Below are 12515 nucleotides of genomic sequence, written 5' to 3'. Positions count from 1 at the left end.
ATCCTTCCAGACTGTCCATACATGTGTTAATTAACTTGGATTTTAAGTTCTGGAAAAAAATAGTGTTAAGCCCAGTGTATAAAGTAAGTCACATTGCTGGGCATAGTTTAATGTCAACAGAGACTTTAAATTAGTCCCTCCTGCTCTAACCTTTTTTACCACTCATCTTTACTGTATTTCCTGCAAGTTACTCAAATTTATTTTTCTCTGAAAAGATGAAATTTTAGGGTGATTGAGAAGGATCCTTAAGGGGATAGAAGGAAATTACAGATTGGTGTACTTCATAGGGTACTTCAAGAAAATTATGACTGTAGATGGTTTTTTATGTAATATAGAGATACTGTGAACATTTGCTGTCAGTCATAGCATGAATTCAAGGAAAATACTTCAGCACTGCAGAGCTATATCTGGATCCCTGTTCATGTAGTAGAGATTAGAAACCCTCTCACTGTCATTAAATTATGAGTCACAATGGACCACCAACTGCCGGTTCAGCTCAAAGATGTGGCTGTCTTCCTGGAAACACAAGGCTTGCTGGCATTTGGGAATGGTGGCCAAACCTTGGGTGGCCTGGAGTAGGGTAGGGGGCATTAAAGGCTAAGTTTTCTTTGATTCCAGAACCTCTTAATAGTCTGTTGCAGTTAGGAAAGAAAGCACATCTCAAGAAACAAAAAAAAAAGAATGCAAGATTGCAGATTTATTTCAAAACTAGTCTGGAGGTCAGCCCAGGGATCTGAATTTCAGTAAAGCTTTAGCAGCAGGGGCACTGTCTGCCATTGTCTGTGACTGAAGAGGTTCTTTTCTCTGATAAAGGAGCTAGAGCTGATATAATTCTTCTTTTTCTCAATAATCCATGTTGCTCAGATGAGGTTCCTAGCAACATATTTAGGGTTAACAACACTTCCTGCTTTCAGGGATTAACAAACAGTCTCAGTCCATGAGAGCTGTCATATTCTTGAACTTTGCTGTAGGAAGGAAATTGGACTTTGTTTGTCTTCAGTGTGTAGTTTTTAGTGACACATCCTGGTTGTCATCTCTTTCTGTAAAACAAGAAAGAGAAATAAAAAAAACAAATGACATTTGTGGTTAAGTGTGCACAGGCCTCTTCACTGTTAATATTTCTGCAATTCTGCAAATTCATGTGGTTTTATATGGCTCCATGTTTCTGCCCCTCTCTGTCACTTTCAAGGACAATGAACGTAACTGGCAAGTAAAATGTAGCATTTGGTCACTTTTGACAGCTTTAATAACCTAATAAATCCCTAGCCATGTCAGGTAAATGGTGCTACGTCCCCATGCCCAAAGAAATAAATCAACTACAAATACCAGAAACCTTTTAATTTAATGTAAGAAAAAGGATTCAAATCATTCTCATTGAACCTGAAGCCAACAGGACTTCTAGATACACCTTCTCTGCTTAGTTATTTCTGCCTAACCACAGGCACAAAGGGCACAGGAACACAAGCCTTGAGGACTTGACCAAAGCTGTGGCATTCATCTCTAAGATGGGGTTTTGGACCATTTACAGACTCCATTAGGAACTGGGGTTTGGGATCCACACAGCATTTTATTTAATCTGATTTACAAGCACTCTGATACAAACTCTTTGGTAGCTGGCTGCCCCTTTCTATTAGACTTCATATTTGTCAGCAGTTTTTCTGGAAAGGCATTATCTGACCAACAGCCATCCATATACACCAGACCACCCAGTATTTACCTTGGAAAATCAATTGAGATTTACGAAGTTATCAGAAGTCTCTAAAAAAATCTCTTCGCTTGATTAAATATTTTTTTATAATTTTTAAGGTCATTAAGATCTAATGCAAATGGCTTCATGACAATTTTGTAACTGTATCTTACTCTGTGTAAGATACACACTGTATCTGTGTTTAACAGATTACTTTTCCACCTAGAATCCTACACATAATCATGGGACTTTCTCCTCCCTTTCCAAACCTTTAACTATTTTTTTCTTTCTTGTATATTTATATTGCATTACTTGTTATTTGTTGCTATGTATGTAATAGAATGAAATGTTGTAATTTGTTATAAAGACAATGTAATTAGTTTGGGAATTTATACAGTAATATGTGACCTCTACAGTGATATATACAGTAAGCTGAACTAGTAGTTAAAGATGACAAAGCTGACTGTTCATGGATAAATCTGTCTCCTTTTCTCCTTAAATGTTTTGTGGGGTTTTTTTTTTTTGTTTGTTTGTTTGTTTTTGGGTTTTTTTTTAATTTTTTTTTTCTTAAATAGCTGTGATTAGGTTTATTTTATTAGAGCAACAAACACCAAATGCAGAACTAAATAAAATTCAGCACAGTGTTGGACAGCTTCCTACTGAATATTAATTAGGTGTTAACGCATTTCAAGGCAACTTTTATCTTTGTTGGCCCTCAATTTTACACATACTCAATGTCTGCATGTTCCTAGTGTACTTCCTATAATCGAGGCTGATAGACCTATGAGGTAAAACACTGTAACTTCCTTCTGCAACTGCTGCTGAACAGTGATCATCTCTATCATCTCACCTTGTTATAAAAGCAGTCCAGACAGTAATGTGGACCATATCAGAGCCAACTGGGCCACCCTCCTTCAGAGGGTGGGAGGAAAACTGCATTAGCATCAGAGGTAGGAGTTTAGATATGGATAAATGTGTCCAGGAAAAGGGCAGAGTAGGAACTTACATGCAGAAGATGTAAACTAGAGGGCTTTAAACCAGTTTGCCATAACAGCCAGGAAGCATGAACCTATCATGCCATTTCTAACTTCTCTCTAGAGGCAGAATTAATCTATTTTATAAGTAATACAAATTCTCCCCAAGGCTCTCTCGCCCTTATATGCTGATTTTTTTTTTTTTTTTTTTTTTTTTTTTTTTTTTTTTTTTTTTTTTTTTTTTTTTTTTTTTTTTTTGTTATTCAGTTACATCCAGAATCTTCTCCATAGATTCTATTTCCCCACCCTGTCAGGAGAACATTGCTGCAAATGTAACTTTCTCCCTGCAAGGCCTTCTGTTGCAACAGTTGCTTGGCCACAGTTTTGAAAATCTCAACAAAGTTGTAAAGTCAGAAAAGTGCTTAACTTTAAAAAACATTGACATCTCTGATGCATAGAAATATTCTCTGTATTGATATATATGGTTACTGGCAATTGAAGGACACAAAAGTACAATTACATTGCATTCCTGCATATATATGCTTGAGCTTTTACTGATTTCACCCAATGACAGTGAATTAGATGTGCTTTAAAAAAATAAAAAGACCATGATTCCTGTGAGAGTGAATTGGTGCAAGCTCTGTGGTAGTGATCCACTCCTACTTGTTATTTTCTTAGAGGAATTCACACAATAACCAGGAAATGTTTTCTCAAAGACACTGATACAATTTGAATGCTGGCAAAGAAAAAGTTGGCTTCGCTCAAAATGCTGGTGAGAAGGAAAGGAAGGGTCGTGCCTGCAGTGTCCAATCTTGGCTGGGTGGCAGCATGAGGCATGTGTGTTGCAGAGCCTGTTACTGAACAAGCTGCTCCTACTTGCCAGACTTTGCCCCCTCTGAGATACTTACCTTTAAATATTAACCACTCACTCTTCACAGAGCCTGTTGGCATATCTCTCACTGATTCTGATGGGGACCAGAGAACTTAGCACACAGTCCCCCTTTCACTTAACTCTGCAGAACACTCCCCCTCAAACCTCACTGAAGATCTGATCCTTAGTTATTCTGCCACTGCATAGCCTTAGGTGAGCACTGTCTTTAACAAAAAGCTGAATGTTCTTCAGTGTCTCCTGAGTCTCCGTGGGTTTGTGCTTTTCTGAAACGTCACTGTTCATTTTAAATTGGGAAATGTGCAGAAGTATGTTCTTGACTAGCATTATTGATTAAAAGCACATAAGAGTATTTCCCAAACATGGCAAGGGACAACTAGCTATCAACTGACTCTTCTGAGAAGGCAAGAACATTGGAAATGCTCTTTGCCTTAAGGTACTGTGATACCTAGTCCCAGCTGGATATTGAATGAAATATAAAGGCTAGAGAGATAAGGGAATCTGAAAATCAAACACAGAGACACAGGACACATGAACACTTGAAAACATATTGAAAACTTTCAAAGTCTTTCTGTGCTCATTAACAGAAACTCTCCATACCAGAGCATTTGACAGCAGATACACTTCCTCTTGAAAATACAAGATACTCCAGAGCATTATTTTGCATTGCTAGATTCAGACTTGTTCCTGCTCTCAATTCTGGATTACACAGTTAGCTCAAAAAAATGAAGGCAGAAGTAGATGCTGTTTTTCAAATCCAAAATCCAAACCAGAAGCCTGTACCCATTCTATGTGTTGAATAAGGCCAAGACCAGTAAGTGAGGAGACTTTAACATGGAACTCACTTCTAAAGAACATAAGGAGAAAGACTTGCTATTCTTTATCAAGTCCCTGAAGTATTTACTTACTCTCTGGAATTAATGCTAACAAGCCAGTGTGTAAGCATCAGGAATCTACATGTTTTGTTACATGTATTTGTGATTTCAAGGAAGGACAGATTTCTGAATATTTTTTTAAGGGAGTACCAACTTGATTTCTCAGATGAAAGGAAAAAAAGAAATATTTGAAAAGGTGTCCTGGGTTGACGGTGCCTCCTCTCCCATATCGTGGACTACATTGTTGTATCTAACAGCTGCCCCCCCCCCAACCCTTGGCGGGGGCTACCACTTTGCTGCTCTCTCTTGGCTGCTTCGCTCGCTGCTGGCTGCCGCTGCTTGGCCACTGTTTTTCTCTCTCTGCTGTTGCTGCTGTTGCTGCTGTTGCTGCCTGTTTCCGTTTTTTTTTTTTTTTTTTTCCCTTTTCTTTTCCCCTTTCTTCTCCCCCCCCGCCCCGCCCCGCCCCCCCGAAGATTTGGACCGGCTCCGAACCTGACCCGATCTGAGAAGTCTGAGAATCTCTGGGGCCCGCGAAAGAAGCTCTGTGCCCTCCCCCTCACAGTAACTTCAGCTTTTCCTTTTCCTTGTGGTGGGGAGAGTTTTTTTCATTTGTCAATAAACCGTTTTTTTCCACTTTCCTCCAAGGAATTTCCTTCCCAAACCCAGGGCTGGGGGGGAGGGGTGGTGGAGGTTTGTTTTTTTAGGGGACTCCTTCTAGAGATTCTCCCCTAATTTATCCTAAACCAGGACACTTCTTGGTGCATTGGCCGGGAAAAGGGCCAGAGAAAGTGGAAAAAATCTGGGTTGGGTTCAGTGTATCTTACCCTATTAAATGGACTTGGAATGTGTTGCTTCCCACACTGAATAATGCAGAGTGAATAAGCAAACACTACAACTATCCTTAGCATAAAATTTTGCATAACATTGATCAGAAGACATCACTATGAACTACAATTTTGTTGCATGTAGTAGGTATTTTGCATAAATTATTTTAAACACTAACAGATCTAATTGAGTGGAACAATAACACATCTTTCCTCATTTCTTTTTTCTTTTGCAGAATTTCTAAGTTCATGTGACATGAGATTTTTTTCCTTTGACAATTAGCAAAGGTGGGCTTGCTGTTTCTCAGTTTTCTGGTTCTTTCAGGTTTAGAGAGAATAATAACAGTCCAATCCAACACTCAATAAAACTAATAGAATCACTCAACAAGTACTGTTCAAATTAAGAAAACACAGGCTTTTAGTTAAGTAAAGTAGTTTTTCTGAAATTTCTTCTTAAAACTGTCTTCACAATTGCCTTATGACAGCTAGACTACTGAAGGAAGCTGTTAAGTACTAAAGAAAGGAAAACACAGGCACTTTTTTAACAGTTAACCAAAATCTCACTAGTAAAGTCCTTCTGTCTTGAATTCAGTGCAAGCAAAACAGCTGATGCCATAGAAATAGTCACTGAAAATGTGTGCCAGAAATTCAGAAAATCCAGCCTGGCAGTGCACCTTAAGGCAGTGCTTTCTTGCAGCATCAGAGTTGAGAATTCTATTTTTCAGCAGTGTTAAGTCCTAGAACTCTCAGTTTCCTTCTAATTTCCTGCAGGACATGGAAAAGACAGCATTTACCTATAACTGGTTTCTTCTTTAGTTAGTGATCAGATACATTTTTTGAGAAATTCTCACTGCTCGTACAATGTAAAGAAAATCTCACTGGATATTAACACCATAACTGGACTGGGAGCAGGAAATGATAGGTCATTTGAGGTTTTTGGTTGGTTGTTTTTTGGGTTTTTTTTTTTTTTTTTTGCATTTCTGAAAGAAAAAAACCCACCTGTTTTCTAGTTGGCAGCAGTGACTGAACAAATCTGAACAAGACTAAACCTTACATGTTCCCTCCCCAAAGCCATCCAGGCAGCACACACAACACACTGGGAAGTCTGGAAGGATAAACAGCCGGAGGTATCTTTAAAACAATGTCTTAATATTACTGTTGTCTTACTTCTTCTACATGCTGTGACACAGTACACCTTGAAAAGATCTGAAGGGCTGTACTTTGATGGCAATGAGCAGCAGTGTAAAAGTAAAACTGAGTAGCTATGAAGGATAGTAACAACAAGAACACAGTAACTAAATGAAATTAGTTCTCCTGCACTCTTAAGCTCAAACTGTCCTCTGCTGGCTGGCAAATAACTTGCACTTCAGACTCTACTGATTTGTGCATACCTTCACTGCCTTCATGAAGATTATAAGTGGATATACAAAGAATATGGGCTGGAAAAGTGTATATTCTAATGTTTGCCATAAACATAAAAAAATAACTAAGCAGACAAGGCAATATTTTGGAAAAAAACCTCAGTGAATTAAAAAAGGAATACCTCTATTTTAAAATATATGCTTGAAAATTTTGTCTGCATAAAAAGTCTCTTGTAATCATCCTGTTTCACTCAGCTGTGCTTCATCTGAGAGTGCCTGTGTCAAAACGCCAGAACTTTGCCACGTTTTGCTAAACTTGCCACAGCTGAGTTTTCCACTGTGAGTACTGAATGAAGCTAGTGCCAGAAGTGTTATGTTTATAGTATTTCTACTACATCTGTCACATTACTGGCAATGAATTGCCTGTTGAGCAAGCATTTTTTTGTAGTATAGACAAAGATGCATCAAAGTTGCTAATAATTTAATGAAAAGACATAAATTGGATATATACCAGTAGCTACTCTGCCCTCATGTACAGAGGCAGGTGACAAGAGTTACAGAGCTGGGGGCTGATATTTATGAGGTCTGTAACCCTGGAAAAACAAAAAGCATAAAAGCACTGTATGACTACAGTACTGTTAATTGGCCCATCTTGAAATAGACAGGAGACTTGGCAGAACTCTCATGAAAACAGTTTTCTTGATTTGGTATCTTGACTTCCATGTTATAACTGCTTTTAAGCAGCTCCAAATATCGGATGAAAAAGTTTTCAGAAACCAATCATGCTATATAGCCAATGGAAGCTTTTACACTGAGAATAATGAGGGAAGAAAATCCTATTGTCCTTGTTTATCCTGCAGATGAAGTCCATGCTCACAGAGGCAATTGCCAGTTTCACCATTTTTATACACTAAGCTCTACTGATAGTCACTACTTCCCCCCAGTTCCAGCCAGTTGCTACCGTGGCTTATAATCCCTGGATCTAAATGAAATCGGTATGTCAAAAGTAAGCAGAATAGTGCACATAAGCAATATCCTTCTCTACTTTTTGTCAAACGTAATTATTAATATTAACATGTTAATATAACATTCAAATGTAATTATTACTTTCAAATGTTTATTACTTTCAAATGTTTTATTACTTTCTGTTCTAATAAAAAAATGTTTATAAAAATTACTTTGAGAAAAAGCTCAATGTTTTCATAGGATGTGATTAAAAAAAACCAAAAACAACAACAACTTGAGAATAAGCAAAGCAGATTACTATTTTCTGCTTTCTATCAGCCCTGACCTCAGAAGAAAATTTCGCTACAGTCAGTAGTTTCCAGTTATTTGGGAATCTGCTGGGAAACAAACTGATTTGTAATGCTATCAAACTAGTAGGAGTGGGCTAGACTGAGGTTCCCTTCCCACTGGCACCTTTAATTTAAAGGCCTCCTCATCAGCTAAGCAAGCCTATAGCCAAAGATGCTCTTCCCATCCTCTGACAGATGGACCCATCAGCCCCCAGCAGACCAGGTTTCTAAAAGCTCGCTCACTTCCCATTTCAACCAGTGTAACTTTTAGAGCAAGGATCCAGTTTGCTGCTGAAGGTAGGAGGTAGAACCAGGAGCAAGTTCTGTTGGTACAACTCTTATTTTGTGGAAAACACTGTTAAATTCAGGCTCACAAGACTTCTGTCAAATGCTAGGTATTTTTTATATTTCACGTAAGAAGAATGAAGAGACCTATTACTCAGAGATAGGCAAAAAACTTAAAACAAAACTGAAAACAGAAGTAAGTCTTCAACCAGATCACATATGACTTAGAAGAGGATGCTTTGTACCGGAAGGGTTTTGGTGGCAGGGGGCTAGCAGGGTGGGTTATGGCGGCCAGAAGTCATGTACTGTCCTGTGCCAGTCAGCTACTTCCATCTGCCCTTAACAGCACTGCAGTGAACCCAACATGTGCCAAAATTTCTGCTAGAGAAATTCATGGTGCCTCTGCTCACAGATTTAAGAAAGCAGCAGCTGTTAAGAGAAGACAAATGGTGGCACTGTTGAGATATGATTAGAGACATATTCTTGGAAGGAAGGGCTATGTGCCAGAGCCCACACAGCTCTGAAGGATCTATGTGTCATGGGTGCACACCAGAGCAGGGACACTGTGAAGGGACTGTGTCCCACAGTAAATCCACACTGGGGTGGAGGAACACAAGTAAGAAGTAAGCAACAGACACCTCCCCAGTCTCCTGCATTGCCCCTCACTTCACTGAAGGGATTAGAAGTAGCTGAATGTAACCTAGCAAACTCAAGATGAGTGGAGACCTGCAAGCAGGGAGAAGTTTTTTACTGAATTAGACTCTGGGGAAGAAAGGTGTTTCTTTGACAACTGTTTTGTTTAATTATCTTTTTTTCCTCCTCAATACACAGATCAGTAATCAGAAGTTTGTTAACTGGCAATAAATTAAGTAAATTCCATGAACCAAGATTGTTTTGCTCATGATGTGCTTATAAAGTAATATGGTATATTTCTTAAGTTCTACATACTGTAGAATACATTGTCAGAGAAAACAGATCACAGGAAGGAAGTAGAAGGGCTATACTTCATGTAGCTGTGCTAATGTTTGAACAACAAATTTATGTGCTGAGGCAGCTGCATAAAGATTCTCACTAAAAAGTATATTTAGATGCTGTGTTTGAATTTTGACAAGCTGTCACTTACAAAGGAAAAGGGTGGGATGGAGGTAATAGGCACCCCCATGCTTATAGTGTTTTGGCCATTGGAAGTGGCTCGAAAGTGAATGATGATGAACTACTGACAGTAGGAAATAAAGCTGGTCACACAGGGAAATGACACAAAACAAGTAACGCATCTTAACACTATGTTTCCCCATAGCCTCCCAATGAAGGCATACTTCAAAGGTCTTCTGAGAGCTCTCATGGTGCTGCCTTGTCTGTCTGTTGGCTGCAGAAAAGAAATCATAAACTTTCAGACATCTTCTTTTACCCTAATTTAACAAATTGGACATGTGTTTTTTTCTCAGAACACTTTGTGGGGTCAGCGACTATGTCAGTTTCCTCTTTTCTCCCCATATAAAACAACTCTATGAAACACAGACTCAAGAATCTGTCAAATTAACCTGCTGATGGGTATGGGGAAATGACATATAAATTACAATGGCATTTTAAACTATAACCACCTCTTTGACTGCAGAAAGGACAACTCCCAGATGGGAGGGAGAACCTTGTTTGAATTATTTGCTTCATTTGATTTTATAACTAATGCACTGTGTTGCAAAAGTCTGATAAAATCTATTTTAAACATACACCATAAGTCCTGCAGACTAACATTATGTTTCATCTACTGCCAACATCCCCAATTATTCTCCTTTCCTTAAGTTATGTTGATAAATCAGTTGTCTTCACATTTATTAAAGCTTGTGGCAGTCTGTTTATTTAATCATCTCTTGGCTCATTTTCTAATTAAGGGAGATAATGCAGGCTCATTTCCTGTCATGGTGAACTTGGCAGTCCACAGGTTGTCCTCAACTACCGCAATAAAAATCAAGACTATTTCTAATGCCTGCTTTGTTTGGCAATTCCCTCCCTTCTCCTTGCTCAGTTGAAGAGAAAAATACAGGCATGGGGGTTTTTTATGCATTTCCACACTGCTGACACCCACCCAAGTCAAGAACAGGAAGAGGGAAGTGGATGAAACATTTATTTGGAAGATGGAGAATCCCAGCAAAGTTAATGATCATACAATGATCCCAAGAATAACTTTGTGAAGGAAGGAATTCTAAAGGAAAGCTAATTAGAGCACATTCCCATCTTGCTCTGTTGCTGGACTTGAGTAACCTCCTGCACCACTCTGGCCCCAAATCTTCATGTGTCACCTTTGTGCAGAGGTATTGATACTCACTAACTGCAGCATTAAACCTTTTTTGTCTCCTCTGTATTCTAAAGCTCTTGTAATAGACTTAAGATCACCTCTATTCCTATCTCTGAGATATTCTGCTTTGTACCTTGCTTACAACTCAAATTCACCATTTAATAGCTACAGGATAACCTAGTATCATGAGTCTGGCAGAAAAACTCTCTTTAGCAGGGCTGCCTTCTACGCTTTAGGACATATTTATATAGCATATTAAATTTTCCTATGCAGAGAAAATCATAGATACATTTCGGCTTATCAATACAGGCCAGATGAAGTCACCTTTCAAGTAGGCTTTCAGTAGGCCTTACAAACTTGAAAACAAGATGATACATTTTGTCTTACTTCACAGACTCTCCTCCAATCAGTGTAGGTATATAGAAGAACCACACCTACAACAGCTCCGATTCCTGCAGAAATGCAGGCAAACATCACTTTGGCACTTTCAAAATTGTTTCATATCAACTGTGCTACACACAGCTTTGCAATGTGCCATTATGTGAAACACCTAAAACATGATGTGGTCCTGGGTACACTTTCTGGGTGACACAGGGATTTGGACTACATGATATCCACAAGTGCCAGTCAACACCTCAGCTGTTCTGTGGTTCTGTGTAAAAAAACCCAAAAAAACCCAACCAAACAAACCAACAACGCAGTGATTCCACCATTTCCTAATAGGCTATGATGCAATATATTCCAAACCCTGACCTATGGAGAAATGTCTTCCTGATCCCTTTTAAAGTTGGCTAAACATCCACAGTGAGGTTTTGAACTGCTTTCTGAATTGTTCCTTACTTTTCCTTCTCTGTTTGTACTTTTCTTTATTTGCATTTGCAAGCAATAGCAAAAATGTTTCCATTTCTGGGCCCTTGCTTCTGGAAACAATGGTTTTAATTTTAATCTATTTCAGTCCACAAGGAAGCGTCTGGTTTTGTTACTCTGCTAATTATCTGAACCTCTGTCTCATGTCATACATCTCACTTAGATTCAGAGTGTCCTCTTGATCCAACATACTCAATACCTTCACAAACATCTATTTAAAGACCTAAAAAACCCTCACAAATCACCTTTATATAGATAACTGTTTCCTTTACACGCATTTAAGTGACTGCTATGACTTACTGCCATGCTTTTCTGACCAGTGAAAACAAACAGATATAAAATTACTAAATACAGATATAAAATACTAAATATATAGTACAGGAAGAAGCAGAATACAAATGAACTTCTGTTTTCAAATGCCAGAATTTTCCATCTTGTATTTTTCCATACAACATGTTGAACTTTTCTCTTTCTACAGACCCTACCGAGGATTTCACAAATACTGCAGCAGAAGGAATGGGTCTATGCAAAGAGGCAGAGTTCATCCCTTTAGATTGTCTGTGTTGAATGACAGACCTTGTTCCTAAAGGAAACTCACTGCTGCAAGGATGAGAATGTCTTGGTGAAGGGAGGAGGAAAATTTCATAGAGCTTTTGTCCAGATGCCACACTTACCAAAGGCTCTAGTTCTTTGCGGTCTATGAGGTTGAGCTCTGTCACAAAATAATAAAAATGCTTGTAACAGGTGTTGACATGGGCCTCAGCCCCCATAAGGATGATGCGGTCGAAGTGATGGATGTAGACATGAACAAACACCCGAAAAAGCCGACAAAGTATCTTCTTGCAGATCTGGAGAAAGTTCTTTGGAAAGGGAACACCTGTGAATAGAGAAGGCAAGGTTGTCATAACCATCTTTTCATCCTCCCAAGATAAAAGCTTTACAGCCAAGTGTGAGATTGTACTGCAAACTAGGTTATGGCTTCCTAGACCTCTTTTCCAATCCAGAAGATCACTTTATGCATGCCTTTATTTGACAGCTAGCACCAAAGATAGCCAAATATTTAAACAATTTTAGTGGATCAAGACTGACAGGAACAAGTTCTTTTTTTCCTGTGTATAATTTAATGAATGCATCCAGTATTGTAACATTCAGAAAAGTGATTTTC

At 38.6% G+C, this 12515-nt stretch overlaps 1 protein-coding gene across 7 annotated transcripts in view; it reads right to left on the bottom strand.

Annotated features, from left to right (window-relative positions):
• Positions 1-684: 684 nt before the first annotated feature.
• The window catches only part of MOB3B (MOB kinase activator 3B), an 80762-nt gene continuing 68931 nt past the window's right edge, over positions 685-12515 (bottom strand). For all 7 annotated transcript variants that reach the window (XM_083883121.1, XM_083883119.1, XM_083883120.1 and 4 more), the window contains exons 3-4: positions 12025-12227; positions 685-1040 (exon numbers count right to left, since the gene is read on the bottom strand). In XM_083883121.1, coding sequence (XP_083739247.1) covers positions 1011-1040; positions 12025-12227 — 233 coding nt within the window. In that variant the 3' untranslated portion in view covers positions 685-1010. The remainder of the gene's footprint in view (positions 1041-12024; positions 12228-12515) is intronic.

The sequence above is a fragment of the Zosterops lateralis genome, assembly GCF_965231275.1.
Source record: "Zosterops lateralis genome assembly, chromosome: Z".
Taxonomy (NCBI): Eukaryota; Metazoa; Chordata; class Aves; order Passeriformes; family Zosteropidae; genus Zosterops; species Zosterops lateralis.
Note: the sequence above shows the minus strand (reverse complement) of the source record. Positions and strands in the feature narration are given on the sequence as shown.